Source organism: Cetorhinus maximus, chromosome 5 (genome assembly GCF_964194155.1).
Source record: "Cetorhinus maximus chromosome 5, sCetMax3.hap1.1, whole genome shotgun sequence".
Classification (NCBI taxonomy): Eukaryota; Metazoa; Chordata; class Chondrichthyes; order Lamniformes; family Cetorhinidae; genus Cetorhinus; species Cetorhinus maximus.
Genome location: NC_135883.1, coordinates 73,170,062 through 73,182,473, shown reverse-complemented (window position 1 = coordinate 73,182,473; position 12,412 = coordinate 73,170,062). Strand labels below are relative to the sequence as shown.

Below are 12,412 nucleotides of genomic sequence, written 5' to 3'. Positions count from 1 at the left end.
CAATTAGATCATGGCAGATCTGTAGCTTAACTCCATTTACCCGTTTATCACAAGGTGAATCAGACTCATGGGATTCATACTCCAGACTGGAATCATTTTGCCTCGCCTTTCTTGACGCATGAAAACAAAATGAATTCTGCTCAGAGCGCTTGGAACAGGAGCCCAGTTTTAAATTTATTACACTTCTTGACCTAGCTGCAAATTAATATGAAAATAAAATATGGAATTTCTCTTGAATTGAACAAAGAACAAAGAAAAGTACAGCACAGGAACAGGCCCTTCGGCCCTCCAAGCCCGCGCCGATCATATTGCCCGTCAACTAAAACATTTTGCACTTCCGGGGTCCGTATCCCTCTATTCCCATCCTATTCATGTATTTGTCAAGCTGCCTCTTAAACACCACTATCGTACCTGCTTCCACCACCTCCTCTGGCAGCAAATTCCAGACACTCACTACCCTCTGCGTAAAAAACTTGCCCCGCACATCTCCTCTATAGTTTTCTCCTCTCACCTTAAATCTATGTCCCCTAGTAATTGACTCTTCCACCCTGGGAAAAAGCTTCTGACTATCTACTCTGTCCATGCCACTCATAATTTTGTAAACTTCTATCAAGTCGCCCCATAATCTCCATCGCTCTAGTGAGAACAATCTGAGTTTCTCCAACCTCTCTTCATAGCTAATAACCTCCAGACCTGGCAGCATCCTGGTAAATCTCCTCTGCACCCTCTCCAACGCCTCCATATCCTTCTGGTAATGTGGCGACCAGAATTGCACGCAATATTCCAAGTGTGGCCTAACCAAGGTTCTATACAGCTGCAGTTTGACAGTTCCTAGACCTGTCACAGTTGAAATGAAACTCTACCAGTTTGAATGGTCCATGTTATGCCTGTTGTACAGTCAGCGTTCAAATTCCCCAACTAAGTTAATTATTAGGAAGCAGAGCCAGTGTAATCAGAAATTAGCACAAATAAAGCACTCTAGCAACATCTGAAGAATTTAAGCCTTTTAGCTATCCATTTAGTTCCATTTCCCTGATATTCTGCCATTCCTTTTTAGGCGGCAAACAATTCGAACAAGATATCCAGGTGCATGGATGTATTAAAGCATTAATTACACTAACCCGGGGGTGGCGGTGGGGGGGGCTGGTATTGAGCAGATAGGTCAATCACAGAAATGTATGAATTGATCACTCATGTTCTGTACACTCTTTTAGTCAGTTCCACTGCTCCTCAGCTGGCAGTTACAACTGTCTCAAATATGTTATTTGTCACAGAATGCTTCTAAGTTACTAAGAATTTTTAACAATATTAATCCTAACAATGTCCGGTTTTACTCAGAAGATGATTAAGATTTTTGTAGCGCAGCTCCCATGTTAATTTCTCCAAATAACCTAATCATCAGTTGTCACAGCACCAGAAATTCTGTGTTGTGGTGAGATTTCCAAGTGCAGGAAGTGTCCAACTATTGATATGTTAATATACAATGCCATTTTTGATCTGCATCAATCACAAAGGATTCTATGCAATTTTGATACAATAGTAGATTCTAAAAGGGGTTGATTAACGATACTAGCCTGCTGCAATGTCTGTCAAAGCAGCTGAGGAATAAGTTAAATAAGCAGGTGAATGATCAATTTGTGGAATATCACTGCTCAGCTTCTTCGACTGATCTCCAGACTTATACACAATAAATGCACCGTCCTCATCCAGAATCTGTCCTATTTGTCCAGCTCAACGAGACTGTCATTACTCATTCCTCCTTATGTATCTGATCAAAGCCAGAGCACCAGCACTGGTTCTCTTCCTGCTCACACCATTTCCTCCAGAGGGTCTACCCTTGGCCCTTTCCTCTTTTTCATCTACTGCTGGTGACATCATCCACAGACATGGCATTCGTTGCCATGTCTGTGGATGACATCCAGCTCTGCCTGTCCATCACCTCCCAAAATCCTTCCGCTTTCTCTGTGCTGTCAGACTGCTCATCAATGAAGTCTTGGTTATGCCACAATTTCCTCCAGTTAAATCTTAGTAAGAACAAAGCCATGGTCTTTGGTCCCAGTCACAAGCTCCACTCCCACTGCATCTGCAAACCCCCTCCACCAGCCCCTTCTCAGGTGAACCACACTATTCACAGCCTCAATACCCTATTCATCCTGAATTGAGTTTACAAACCCACATAATCTCCATCACAAAAACTGCCTTCTTCCATCTTTGTAATATCATCCACATCAACCATCTGCTGATGAAATCTTCATCTATGCCTTTGTCATCTCTAAACTTGACTATTCTAATGCTCTCCTGAAGGGTCTCCTATCCATGCTCTATCCTCTGTAAACCTCAACTCATCTAAAATTTCTGATGATAGGTCATCAACCTGAAATGTTATCTCTGTTTCTCTCTACACAGATGCTACTTGACCTGCTGAGTATTTCCAGCATTTTCTATTATTTCAGATTTCCAGCATCTGCAGTATTTTGCTTTTGTCAGTCAAAAACTTCACTACCCCTAGCCTATTCTGCACCATTTTAGTCATACCTGTTCTCTCTGACTTACCATAGAACCATAGAAAAGTTACAGCACAGAAGGAGGCTATTCGGCTCATCTTGTCCGTGCCGTCCAAGGACACCCAGGTGCCCTTTCTAATCCCACCTTCCTGCACCCGGCCCATAGCCCTGCAGCTTACGGCACTTAAGGTGCAGATCCAGGTACTTTTTAAAAGAGTTTAGAGTTTCTGCCTCTAACACCAACTTGGGCTGCGAATTCCAGACACCCACTACCCTCTGCGTAAAAAAGTTCTTCCTCATGTGCCCCCTACACCTTCTGCCACTTATCTTGAATCTATGTCCCTTGGTTCTAGAATTCTCCATCAAGGGAAACAATTTTATCCTGTCCACTCTATCTATTCCCCTCATAATTTTGTACACCTCAATCAAGTCACCTCTCAGCCTTCTTTGTTGTAAGGAAAATAACCCCAACCTATCCAATATTTCCTCGTAGCTACACTTTTCTAACCCTGGCAACATTCTTGTAAACCTCCTCTGCACTCTCTCCAGAGCTATTACGTCCTTCCTGTAATGTGGTGACCAGAACTGCACTCAATACTCCAGTTGTGGCCTCACCAGTGTTTTATACAATTCCAATATTATATCCTTACTTTTATATTCTATACCTCTGCCAGTGAAGGAGAGCATTCCATATACCTTCTTTACAACCTTGTCTACTTGAACTGCTGCCTTCAGGGACCTGTGTACTTGTACGCCAAGATCTCTCACTTCATCTACCCCTCTTAGTATATTCCCATTTATTGTGTAATCCCTGTAACTGTTTGACCTCCCTAAATGTATGACCTCACACTTCTCTATGTTAAAATCCATCTGCCACTTTATCGCCCACTCCACCAACCCATCTATATCGTTTTGGAGATTTTGGCTATCCTCTACACTATCCACTACTCGGCCAATCTTTGTGTCATCTGCAAATTTCCCCCATGTTCACGTCCAAATCGTTAATATATAACACAAACAGCAAGGGTCCCAACACGGAGCCCTGTGGAACACCACTTGAGACAACTTTCCATTCGCAAGGGCATCTATCGACCATTACCCTTTGTTTCCTGTTACAAAGCCAACCTTTATCCAGTTTGCCACATTACCCTGAATCCCATGGGCTTTTACTTTCCTAACCAATCTGCCATGTGGGACCTTGTCAAATGCCTTGCTAAAATCCATGTACACAACATCCACTGCACTACCTTCATCAACCCTTCTTGCCACTTCCTCAAAGAATTCAATCAAATTTGTGAGGCAAGACCTTCCTTTAACAAATCCATGCTGACCATCCCTGACTAGTCCATGCCTTTCCACATGACAGTTAATCCTATCTCTCAGGATTGATTCTACTAATTTGCTCACCACCGATGTAAGACTAACTGGCCTATAATTGTTTGGCATTTCCTTTGATCCCTTTTTAAACAATGGAACTACGTTCTCATTTCTCCAGTCCTCCGGTACCTCCCCTGTATCGAGTGAAGATTGGAAAATCATCCTCAGAGCATCTGCTATCTCCTCCCTGACTTCCTTCAGCAGCCTCGGAAACAATCCATCTGGCCCTGGTGACTTATCAACTTTCAAGGATGTCAACCCTTCGAGTATTTCCTTTCTCTTTATGACTATCCCGTCCAATATCTCGCAGTGTTCCTCCTGGACTACTATATCTACATCCTCCCTTTCCTTTGTAAACACGGAGACAAAATATTCATTCAAAACCCTTCCCACAGCCTCTGCGTCTACACACAAGTTTCCATCTTCATCTCTGATAGGTCCCACTTTTTCCTTAACTAACCTTTTAGCATTAATGCATTGGTAAAACATCTTTGGGTTTTCTTTAACTCTGCTTGCTAATCTTTTTTCATGCCCCCTCTTTGATTTCCTTATTTCTTTTTTTACTTCGTCCCTGCACTTCCTATATTCGTCTAGGCTATCTGCGGTGCTTAGTTCTTTGTGCTTATCGTACGCTTTCTTTTTCCATTTGATCTTCTTCTGTATTCCTCTAGACAACCAGGGGGGTCTAGATTTGGCAGTACCACTCTTATTTTTGTAGGGGACATGTCTACTTTGTACAATTAGGATCTCACTTTTTAGTGCTTCCCACTGGTTTTCCACTGTTTTATCCTCTAGCAGTGCTGTCCAGTCCACCTCAGCCAAGTCCCTTCTCACTTCTGCAAAATTTGCCTTCCCCCAGTTCAAGACTTTTACTCTTGCCTTATCTCCGTCCTTTTCCATGGTAATGCTAAATCTAAAACTGAATTGTGATCACTGTCCCCGATATGGTCGCCAACTGTCACTTCACCCACTTGCCCTTCTTCGTTCCCCAAGACTAGGTCTAGAATTGCATCTCCTCTCGTTGGGTTTGTCACTAATTGGTTGAAAAATTTTCCTGGACACACTGCATGAATTTGTCTCCCTCAGTGCCCCTTATGTTGTTTGAATCCCAGTTGATATTAGGATAGTTGAAGTCTCCTATTATTTTTGCCCTCTTGTTCTTACAAGCAGAAATGTGCCTACATTTTGTTCTTCTATCTCCCTTTCACTATTTGGGGGTCTGTAGTGTACTCCCAATAGTGTGACTGCCCCTTTTTTATTTCTAAGCTCAATCCATAAAGCCTCGTTTGTTGACCCATTTAGTATATCATCCCTTCTCACAACTGGAATTGATTCTTTAACCATTAGTGCTACCCCCCTCCTTTTTCACCTCCTACTCTATCGTGTCTGAAGACTCTATAACCAGGGATATTAAGCTGCCAGTTTTGTCCCTCCTTTAGCCAGGTCTCCGTTATAGCAATGACATCCTGCTGCCATGTGTCCACCTGTTCCCTTAACTCATCTACCTTGTTTGTAATACTCCTTGCATTGAAGTATAAACAGTTTAACCCCGTCAATTTCCCTTGCTGGACACTTTTTAAACTTTGCTTCTCCTGTAACTCCATCTATCACAGCTAGCTAATGTTCTACTTCCATTTTTCTGATCTGAATCTGACCTATCTGATCCTACTCCTGGGATCCCATCCCCCTGCCACACTAGTTTAAATACTCCCCAACAGAAGTAGCAAAAGCCCCCGCAAGGACACTGGTCCCATCTCTGCCTGGGTGCAGCCCGTCCGGTTTGTACAGGTCCCACCTTCCCCAAAACCGGTCCCAGTGCCTCAAGAATCTTTGAATCCCTCCCGGCTACACCATCTCTCCAGCCATGTTACATTGATTTCTGGTCCTTCAATACTTCACGTTCACTGTTTTCATCCTTGGGTTTAATTGCCTTAGTGGCTTCACTCATCCTTATCTCTGCCCTATAAATATGGTCTCCTATATTCTCTCTTTCCTTGTTCTGGCCTCTTTTGTGTATCTTGATTCTCCCATCCCGTCGCCCAACCATTGGAGGTCATGCTTTCACCTGTTTAGGTTCCATGCTTTCAAATTTCCTTTCTAAAGATCCTCATCTCTCTGTCCTGCTCTTTTTAAAACTCACCTCTTTGACCCTATTTACACCTCTGAGAAGCATATTTGGACATATTCCCAAGTTAAAGTTAGCATATAAATGCAAGTACTTTGTTGTAAATGACAAAGAAGAAGCATTTATTGATGTTTGTGCATCGGGACGAGAGATCTCTTGAACCATCTGTGGGAAGGCTCGGTGTCTGCTTGAAATGATTCTGTGGATGTAACCCCCAGGTTAGCCCTATTAATTTTCTCTCTCCTCTAAAGTACTTTGAGAAATTTGCTCAGTTAAAGGCACTATATAATGCAAGCTGTATGGTTTGATGTTCCAAGTTTAATTTCAACATGATTTCCATGTATTTAATGAGGTAAGTGGGTTGAAACTACTCTCTTTCAGCTCCAAGAAATTTTCACTAGTTGTAATCACATTATGGAATGTGATAACCCTTTTCTCCTACCCACTCAGTATCTGGGCCATGGAAGGTAATGGAAAAGTCGGGATAATAACCAATAATACAATACGCAGTATAGAATCAAATAACCATACGTAATCAAAGAAGAAACCTTCAGTATTCTCTGATCTTTGATTTTCGGCTTGTCAAATTGCTCCACTGCCTGATGAAATACCCTGTTGATCTTTTAAGTTTTGCCTTGTCACTATTTTAATATTGAAACAATTTAGCTATCCTGACAGGATCATCTTTAATTGGCCTGCTGGGCGACAATATCCACTGTTCATGTTACATTAATTGTATTGTCAAAGTTAAGGATACACACGTGAAGGGCATTGATTGATTAAGTACTTTGAGCACACATAAAGAAAGACTTCTGGAACACTGGGTGTTGGTTAGGGAGGAGGCAGACATGTGTAATGTTGCATTTTGTAAATAAATCTAGCATTAAATAAAAGATTGGTGTCTAGTTCCCTACTTCAGCAATTGGCTTTGGATTGAGTTAACATCCAGGCCTTTATGGGGGTCAAGGATCTAATTTTCTGACCCATTTTGATGCATGAATAAGAATAATTCAATCACCCATTAATTTTTACTTCTATAGATTATGCAATCTGATTCAACCTAACCTATTTAATCTCTCAAAGAATATTTTTTTTCATATTTTTACCTTTTATCCTTATCCTGATAGCATGCCAAACTCATAATATCTATTCAGTTTACGCTGTACATTATGGGTATCATTGGATGCTTGGCTGCCTGATTTTTCTACCAAATAGTATTTTTTGTTGTTACAATAGATGGTTTAGCAGAGGAAAGTAGGTGGATTTTTCTTCTTAAGCAGTTCAAATGTATGGTTCTACCAGCAATCTGGAAGATAACACTACATTGTTTGAGAGGAAAAGATATTTCAAGAATTTCACAGGATCAAATAATAGGCACAAACTAGAAATTCCAGGTTTGAATATCACTTCAGCTGGCATTTACAGACAAGCTTCTCTCTCAGGACAAGAGAAAGTTAACATGCTCTGTGATTTTTCAGACAAGGCAGATCTGACCCTAAACCTGAATCTGAAGCTTCCAATATCCACTGTATTGGGAACTTGCTTGTTTCCCATTTTGAATACTTCAATATTTGTGTCTCCTGGTTCTCTTTAACAAAAGGGGAAAATGGCCAAGACAGTTCCCTCATCTCCTAGCAATATAACCAAGTAGGCAAAATTAGCTATGTCCACAGAAATGCCTGCATGCTGGGCTCCCGCAGTGATCAAATTGAAAAGGTGAACAGGACATGAACTTGACTATTCTATTAGTATATTTCTCATTATGTACATTTAATCAATAATTGGATTGCTCATAGTTAAATGTGTGGTTCTTATTAGATTTGGAATGGTGTCTGGTTTTATAGACAAACTAATAGTGTTTCGGTCTCTCAACAAAATTACTTTGTGTCCTTTTAGACACAACTTCAAGTTCAATCTGCGAGTCTGAAGAGTAACCCTGACTCTCCTGAGAATACACCCCCATCAACGCCAACAACCCCTGCATCAGCAACACATCTTGTGTCTAAAACACATTCAGGAAATATGGGGAATGGAGGCATGGGGCAAGAACCCAGCAATACTAAAGCCAAAACCCGCAAGAGAAAAAAGGTTGGTAGATACTGTTTACTCAATGAAACAGCTCTCTTATGCACTCTGTACCGTCATGTACTGTGCTGTGTAGAAATCATCATACTAAAATGTATGAAGTTTTAGCTTTAAATTTAGTGCTTTGATAAAATGTCATTAACTTGTCAGAACAGTGCATTTATTAAGTATATAAAGAACAAACATAGGGTTAGCTTATGCAATTCTAACTGAAAGTTAACACGCTCTGTGATTTTTCAGACAAGGCAGATCTGACCCTAAACCTGAATCTGAAGCTTCCAATATCCACTGTATTGGGAACTTGCTTGTTTCCCATTTTGAATACTTCAATATTTGTGTCTACTGCATTTGGTGGTGTTTTATTCCAAAAGTTGCCTTCTCTTGCAAGTGAAGATATTGGGTTGAAATTGGTCTTAGGCAGTAGAGCAAGAAGCAACTGGGTGTAAAAAGGGCTGCCCATTGATTGGATATTGTCTGTTTTCCACCACTACCCAAGACCAATTTCACCCCTAATAGATCTTAACCACTTATGTTATTAGACAACAGCAAGAGTTTTCTTTTTTTACATATTAGAGTTTTGTCCAGCATTAAACCCTAGCTTAAGTCAGATTTTGAAGTGGTTAATTAAATAGTTGTGGATAGTCTAGTATGCTTTGCTTGAAGAGTGTTGGAATTTCAAATCCCAGAACTGATGTGCAGTATCCCAACATCAATGTTAATTTAATGAGGTCTGATTCTCCTAAGCTGTGCCATGAATTGTAATGGCGGGGCCAGCTCTGCAGATGTGCCTGTAGGACATTTTATGCTCCGGAGAAGTTCATTGCCTGCCAGGCAATCGCAAAGCAAAATTCCTAACAATTCTAAGTAGTCCAGGGTGTCTATACTTTGCTACGCTTCCAGCTAAACAAGGAAGCATGGGAGATGTGAGAAATGTTAAGGAGAAAATAGATTTTGTTTTCAATTGTTTTAAAAATAGTAAAATAAAGCAAATGATTATAATTACATTTATATAAATCAGTTTACTTTTGTTCATTGCGAATGTATACTAATTTGTAATCTTTTTTACCCCTCCTTCACTGCCCCCACAAACTTTGGAAGTGGGCAATTTATATGTGATGCTCCACATCGTTCTATCTTAAAGAACAATTATTTAAACCTTAGTTAGGTTTACTCATATGCCATTGTTCTGTGGACTGATGGAAAGTTTGTAGATCCATTGAGAGCCCCTTTCTGTTTTGCAATAAAATGAATTACTGTACAGATATTGATTGGTTTTTATCACTTTTAAATGACTATTTCCCATGCATGAACTTAGTGACTGTTTACAACAGTCGCTAAGTTCACCTGTGAGAGGGATGTTACTGTAGAGCTGAATTATGCATTTATCTGAAGTCCACAAATGCATTGTCCACCAGAGATAAATATGTACTGCTCAGGAGTGAGAACCAGGGCTGTTCTTATTTCCTTCTTAGTCCAGTAGCACCAATCAATCGTGGTACCTCATTCTATCTGAAATCTGTTAATTCAGCAGATGGGAAATTGACCATAGGGCCTTCTGCTTAATATTGTTTAGTTAACATACAGCCATTACCAACTGAGCTGTCAGAAAAACTTTTGATTAATTTTATGCTTATCTAATGCTGGCAAGGGAAATGTTTTTCAATTTTTTGTACGTTCCCATTGTGATATGTAGAGTTTTTTTTTGTAATGATGAACACAGGCTAACACACTCCCTGCTTTGCTTCATGATGTGCTTTAAATTTCATTTAACTTCAGAATGACACACCTTCTGTGTCATTGTGAACATTGCATTTCACACATCAGCCTTCCTTACACCCTCTGAGTGAGATTATCAATTTTAGTATGGGTTTGTACTGACTGATAACAATTTTGAATTGTGGGCCTGTGCTCACCAGGAATTGGATCAATACTCATTTCAGATCAAATCCTTACAATTGCTATGGAGAAAAGAAATTAAGTCTATAGCTGCTTCCATATCTGTGCAGTTTTATTTTATTTCATTAAGCTGAAGGCATTAATTATATAAATGTTGGGATTTGGCCTGTGGATACCTTACACTTGGAATCTGAATTAAATGGCACCAGTATAAAAGCTGATTATAAATGTGGCAGAATACACACTTAGGTCCCAGAAGTGGCAGGGTAGTGTGCTTGCTTTGCTGTGCCGCTCAGTACTTTTCAAAACTTTGGAGTTTAACAACCATCAGTAGGAAGTTCATTCCATCAGACACAAGATCCTTTCCATGAATTGTTTAAAGCAGATTTCCAGTTTGTTGGTGCAATCCCCTCTGGTTTCAAGCTTTACAGAGATTATAATTACACAAGGTGTGCTGAACCCCATTTTTAAATTACCAATTCTACTTATATATTAATATTTCACCAGGTGCATTTGCTAATTTATAGAAAACCTATCATATGAAAAAACTTTTATTTGTATTGGTTTCTTAGAGTCCTCAGGAAGTTATCTGAGCTTTGGTTCTCTTTTTTTAAACAAGTAGAGGGCATCAGAAAACACTTTTAGGTATTTGAAAAAGATCGTCAGATTTAATTAAGAATATGTAATGTAATAGTTATTCTGCACATCTTGTCCAGGTGCTCAATAGCTTTTATGCACCTTTTTGTGGGGTATTTTAGAGTGATATTAACTGAGCTGGGAGCAGCTCAGCTGCCTACCTCTCACCTAAGTTATAAGGAGAACAGAAAAGTTAAAATAAAAGGGAAAAGAGAGAAGTACTAAGTAATTTAGAAAGGCAGAAAGAAACTTTAAGACCTTTCTATTTTTAATGAATTGTTAGTTTTAGTTTTTTCTAAAAAAAAATACTGTATTTTGCTTTTATAAAGGTGAAAAAATAAAAGAGGGTAAACTTTAGCTATTATAAAGTTTAGCTTTTATAAATATATTTATAACTATTATAATGTGTGTAAAAGTTCATATCATTCCAGAGAAATTCATCCAGTTTACTATCTCATAACTTACTGTGCCTGGTGTTACTTTAAACATCTAATGCTAGCAAATTAGGTCATTACAATTCTAAGGCATTAGGCTTTAAGCCAGTGATCCCAACTTTGAATTTCAGGATCGACAGACATTCTCACTCAGGTTCCAACTGCTGAGTTGGTCCCTTATTTCCAATTCTCATGTTCAGATCCTATTGTATTGTAAATTTATTTCAGTTTATTGCAGGATTTACTTGCTGCACGGCCGTTAGAGTTTCTATTAACACGCATCCAGCAATTTTATCCAGGATCATTGCTTTCAAGCTGCACACTTTACTCATTGGGATTGTAACCTTTGAAATAAATCTGGCTTTCATTTGCATCCTGTTCAGCAACATTTGTGCTCCTAATGGGCTGAGTTCCCAGAAGATTATGGTGAATCATTATAATATTTCAATGTTATATTGTCAGATTAGTAAAGTATAATTCAGAGGATCTTGTACTGAAACTGTACAATCCTCCAATGAGACAATATCTTGAAGAATGTATCCATTTATGGTCGCAGAGACAAAAGGGTGATACTCAAGCCTTGAAGACGGTGCAGACTAGGGTCACAAGGTTGATCCCTAGTGTCCAAGGACTGAATTGTGTAAATAAGGCAAGAGAGACTTGGGTGTCTCAGCTTTGAAAAGAGGCAACTAAGAGAGTATCTCATAGAAGTATAAACAGAATAGAAAAACAACATTTAAATCACTACCTTCAACTTAATCTCTGATTGTGGCACAGAAGGAAATATGTTTAATTGCTCAAAGCCAAATGTAGGACTTATGTGAGGGAGTTGTTCTTCGTTCAATGTGGTGAAAATGTGAAATGGATTTTTGAATGAAGCAGACAAGGCAAAGACTCCGAAATGATCAATTAATTTGGATGCTGTGACGGGGGTTAGTCTGATGTGTATGGATGAACCAAATGAGATTCCTCATCTGTATATATCTTATAATGTGTATGATTCAGCTTTCCACAAGCAAAAAGGTAGTTTCCATGAAATAATCTCTGATTTAGCCATGACACTTAAATTATAAGTATTACTTCCACCACACCCCACCATCTTGCCACAAAGGGTGGGATAGCGAACGTTCTTTGGTTCTGAGGCATCTTACATTTTCTGGTCTTCCTGTCATACTCTGAGTAATTCTGAAATGCAGATTTGTGTTCACAAAGTTCATCTAATCTTGGGTTTAATTGTCTATCAAGGGTTAGGCAGTTTGTTCTATTCGACAAAGATTTATTTTAAATTCTCAAAAATTGCAGAGGTAATTTCCAGATACAAGCTGAGTAGATGACCAGTTAAAATCTTTCATCAA

At 39.4% G+C, this 12,412-nt stretch overlaps 1 protein-coding gene across 5 annotated transcripts in view; it reads left to right on the top strand.

Moving 5' to 3' along the window:
• The window catches only part of supt3h (SPT3 homolog, SAGA and STAGA complex component), a 517,619-nt gene that overhangs the window by 401,169 nt on the left and 104,038 nt on the right, over window positions 1-12,412 (top strand). For all 5 annotated transcript variants that reach the window (XM_078542020.1, XM_078542019.1, XM_078542018.1 and 2 more), the window contains one exon: window positions 7,903-8,094. In XM_078542020.1, the coding sequence (XP_078398146.1) occupies window positions 7,903-8,094 (192 nt within the window). The remainder of the gene's footprint in view (window positions 1-7,902; window positions 8,095-12,412) is intronic.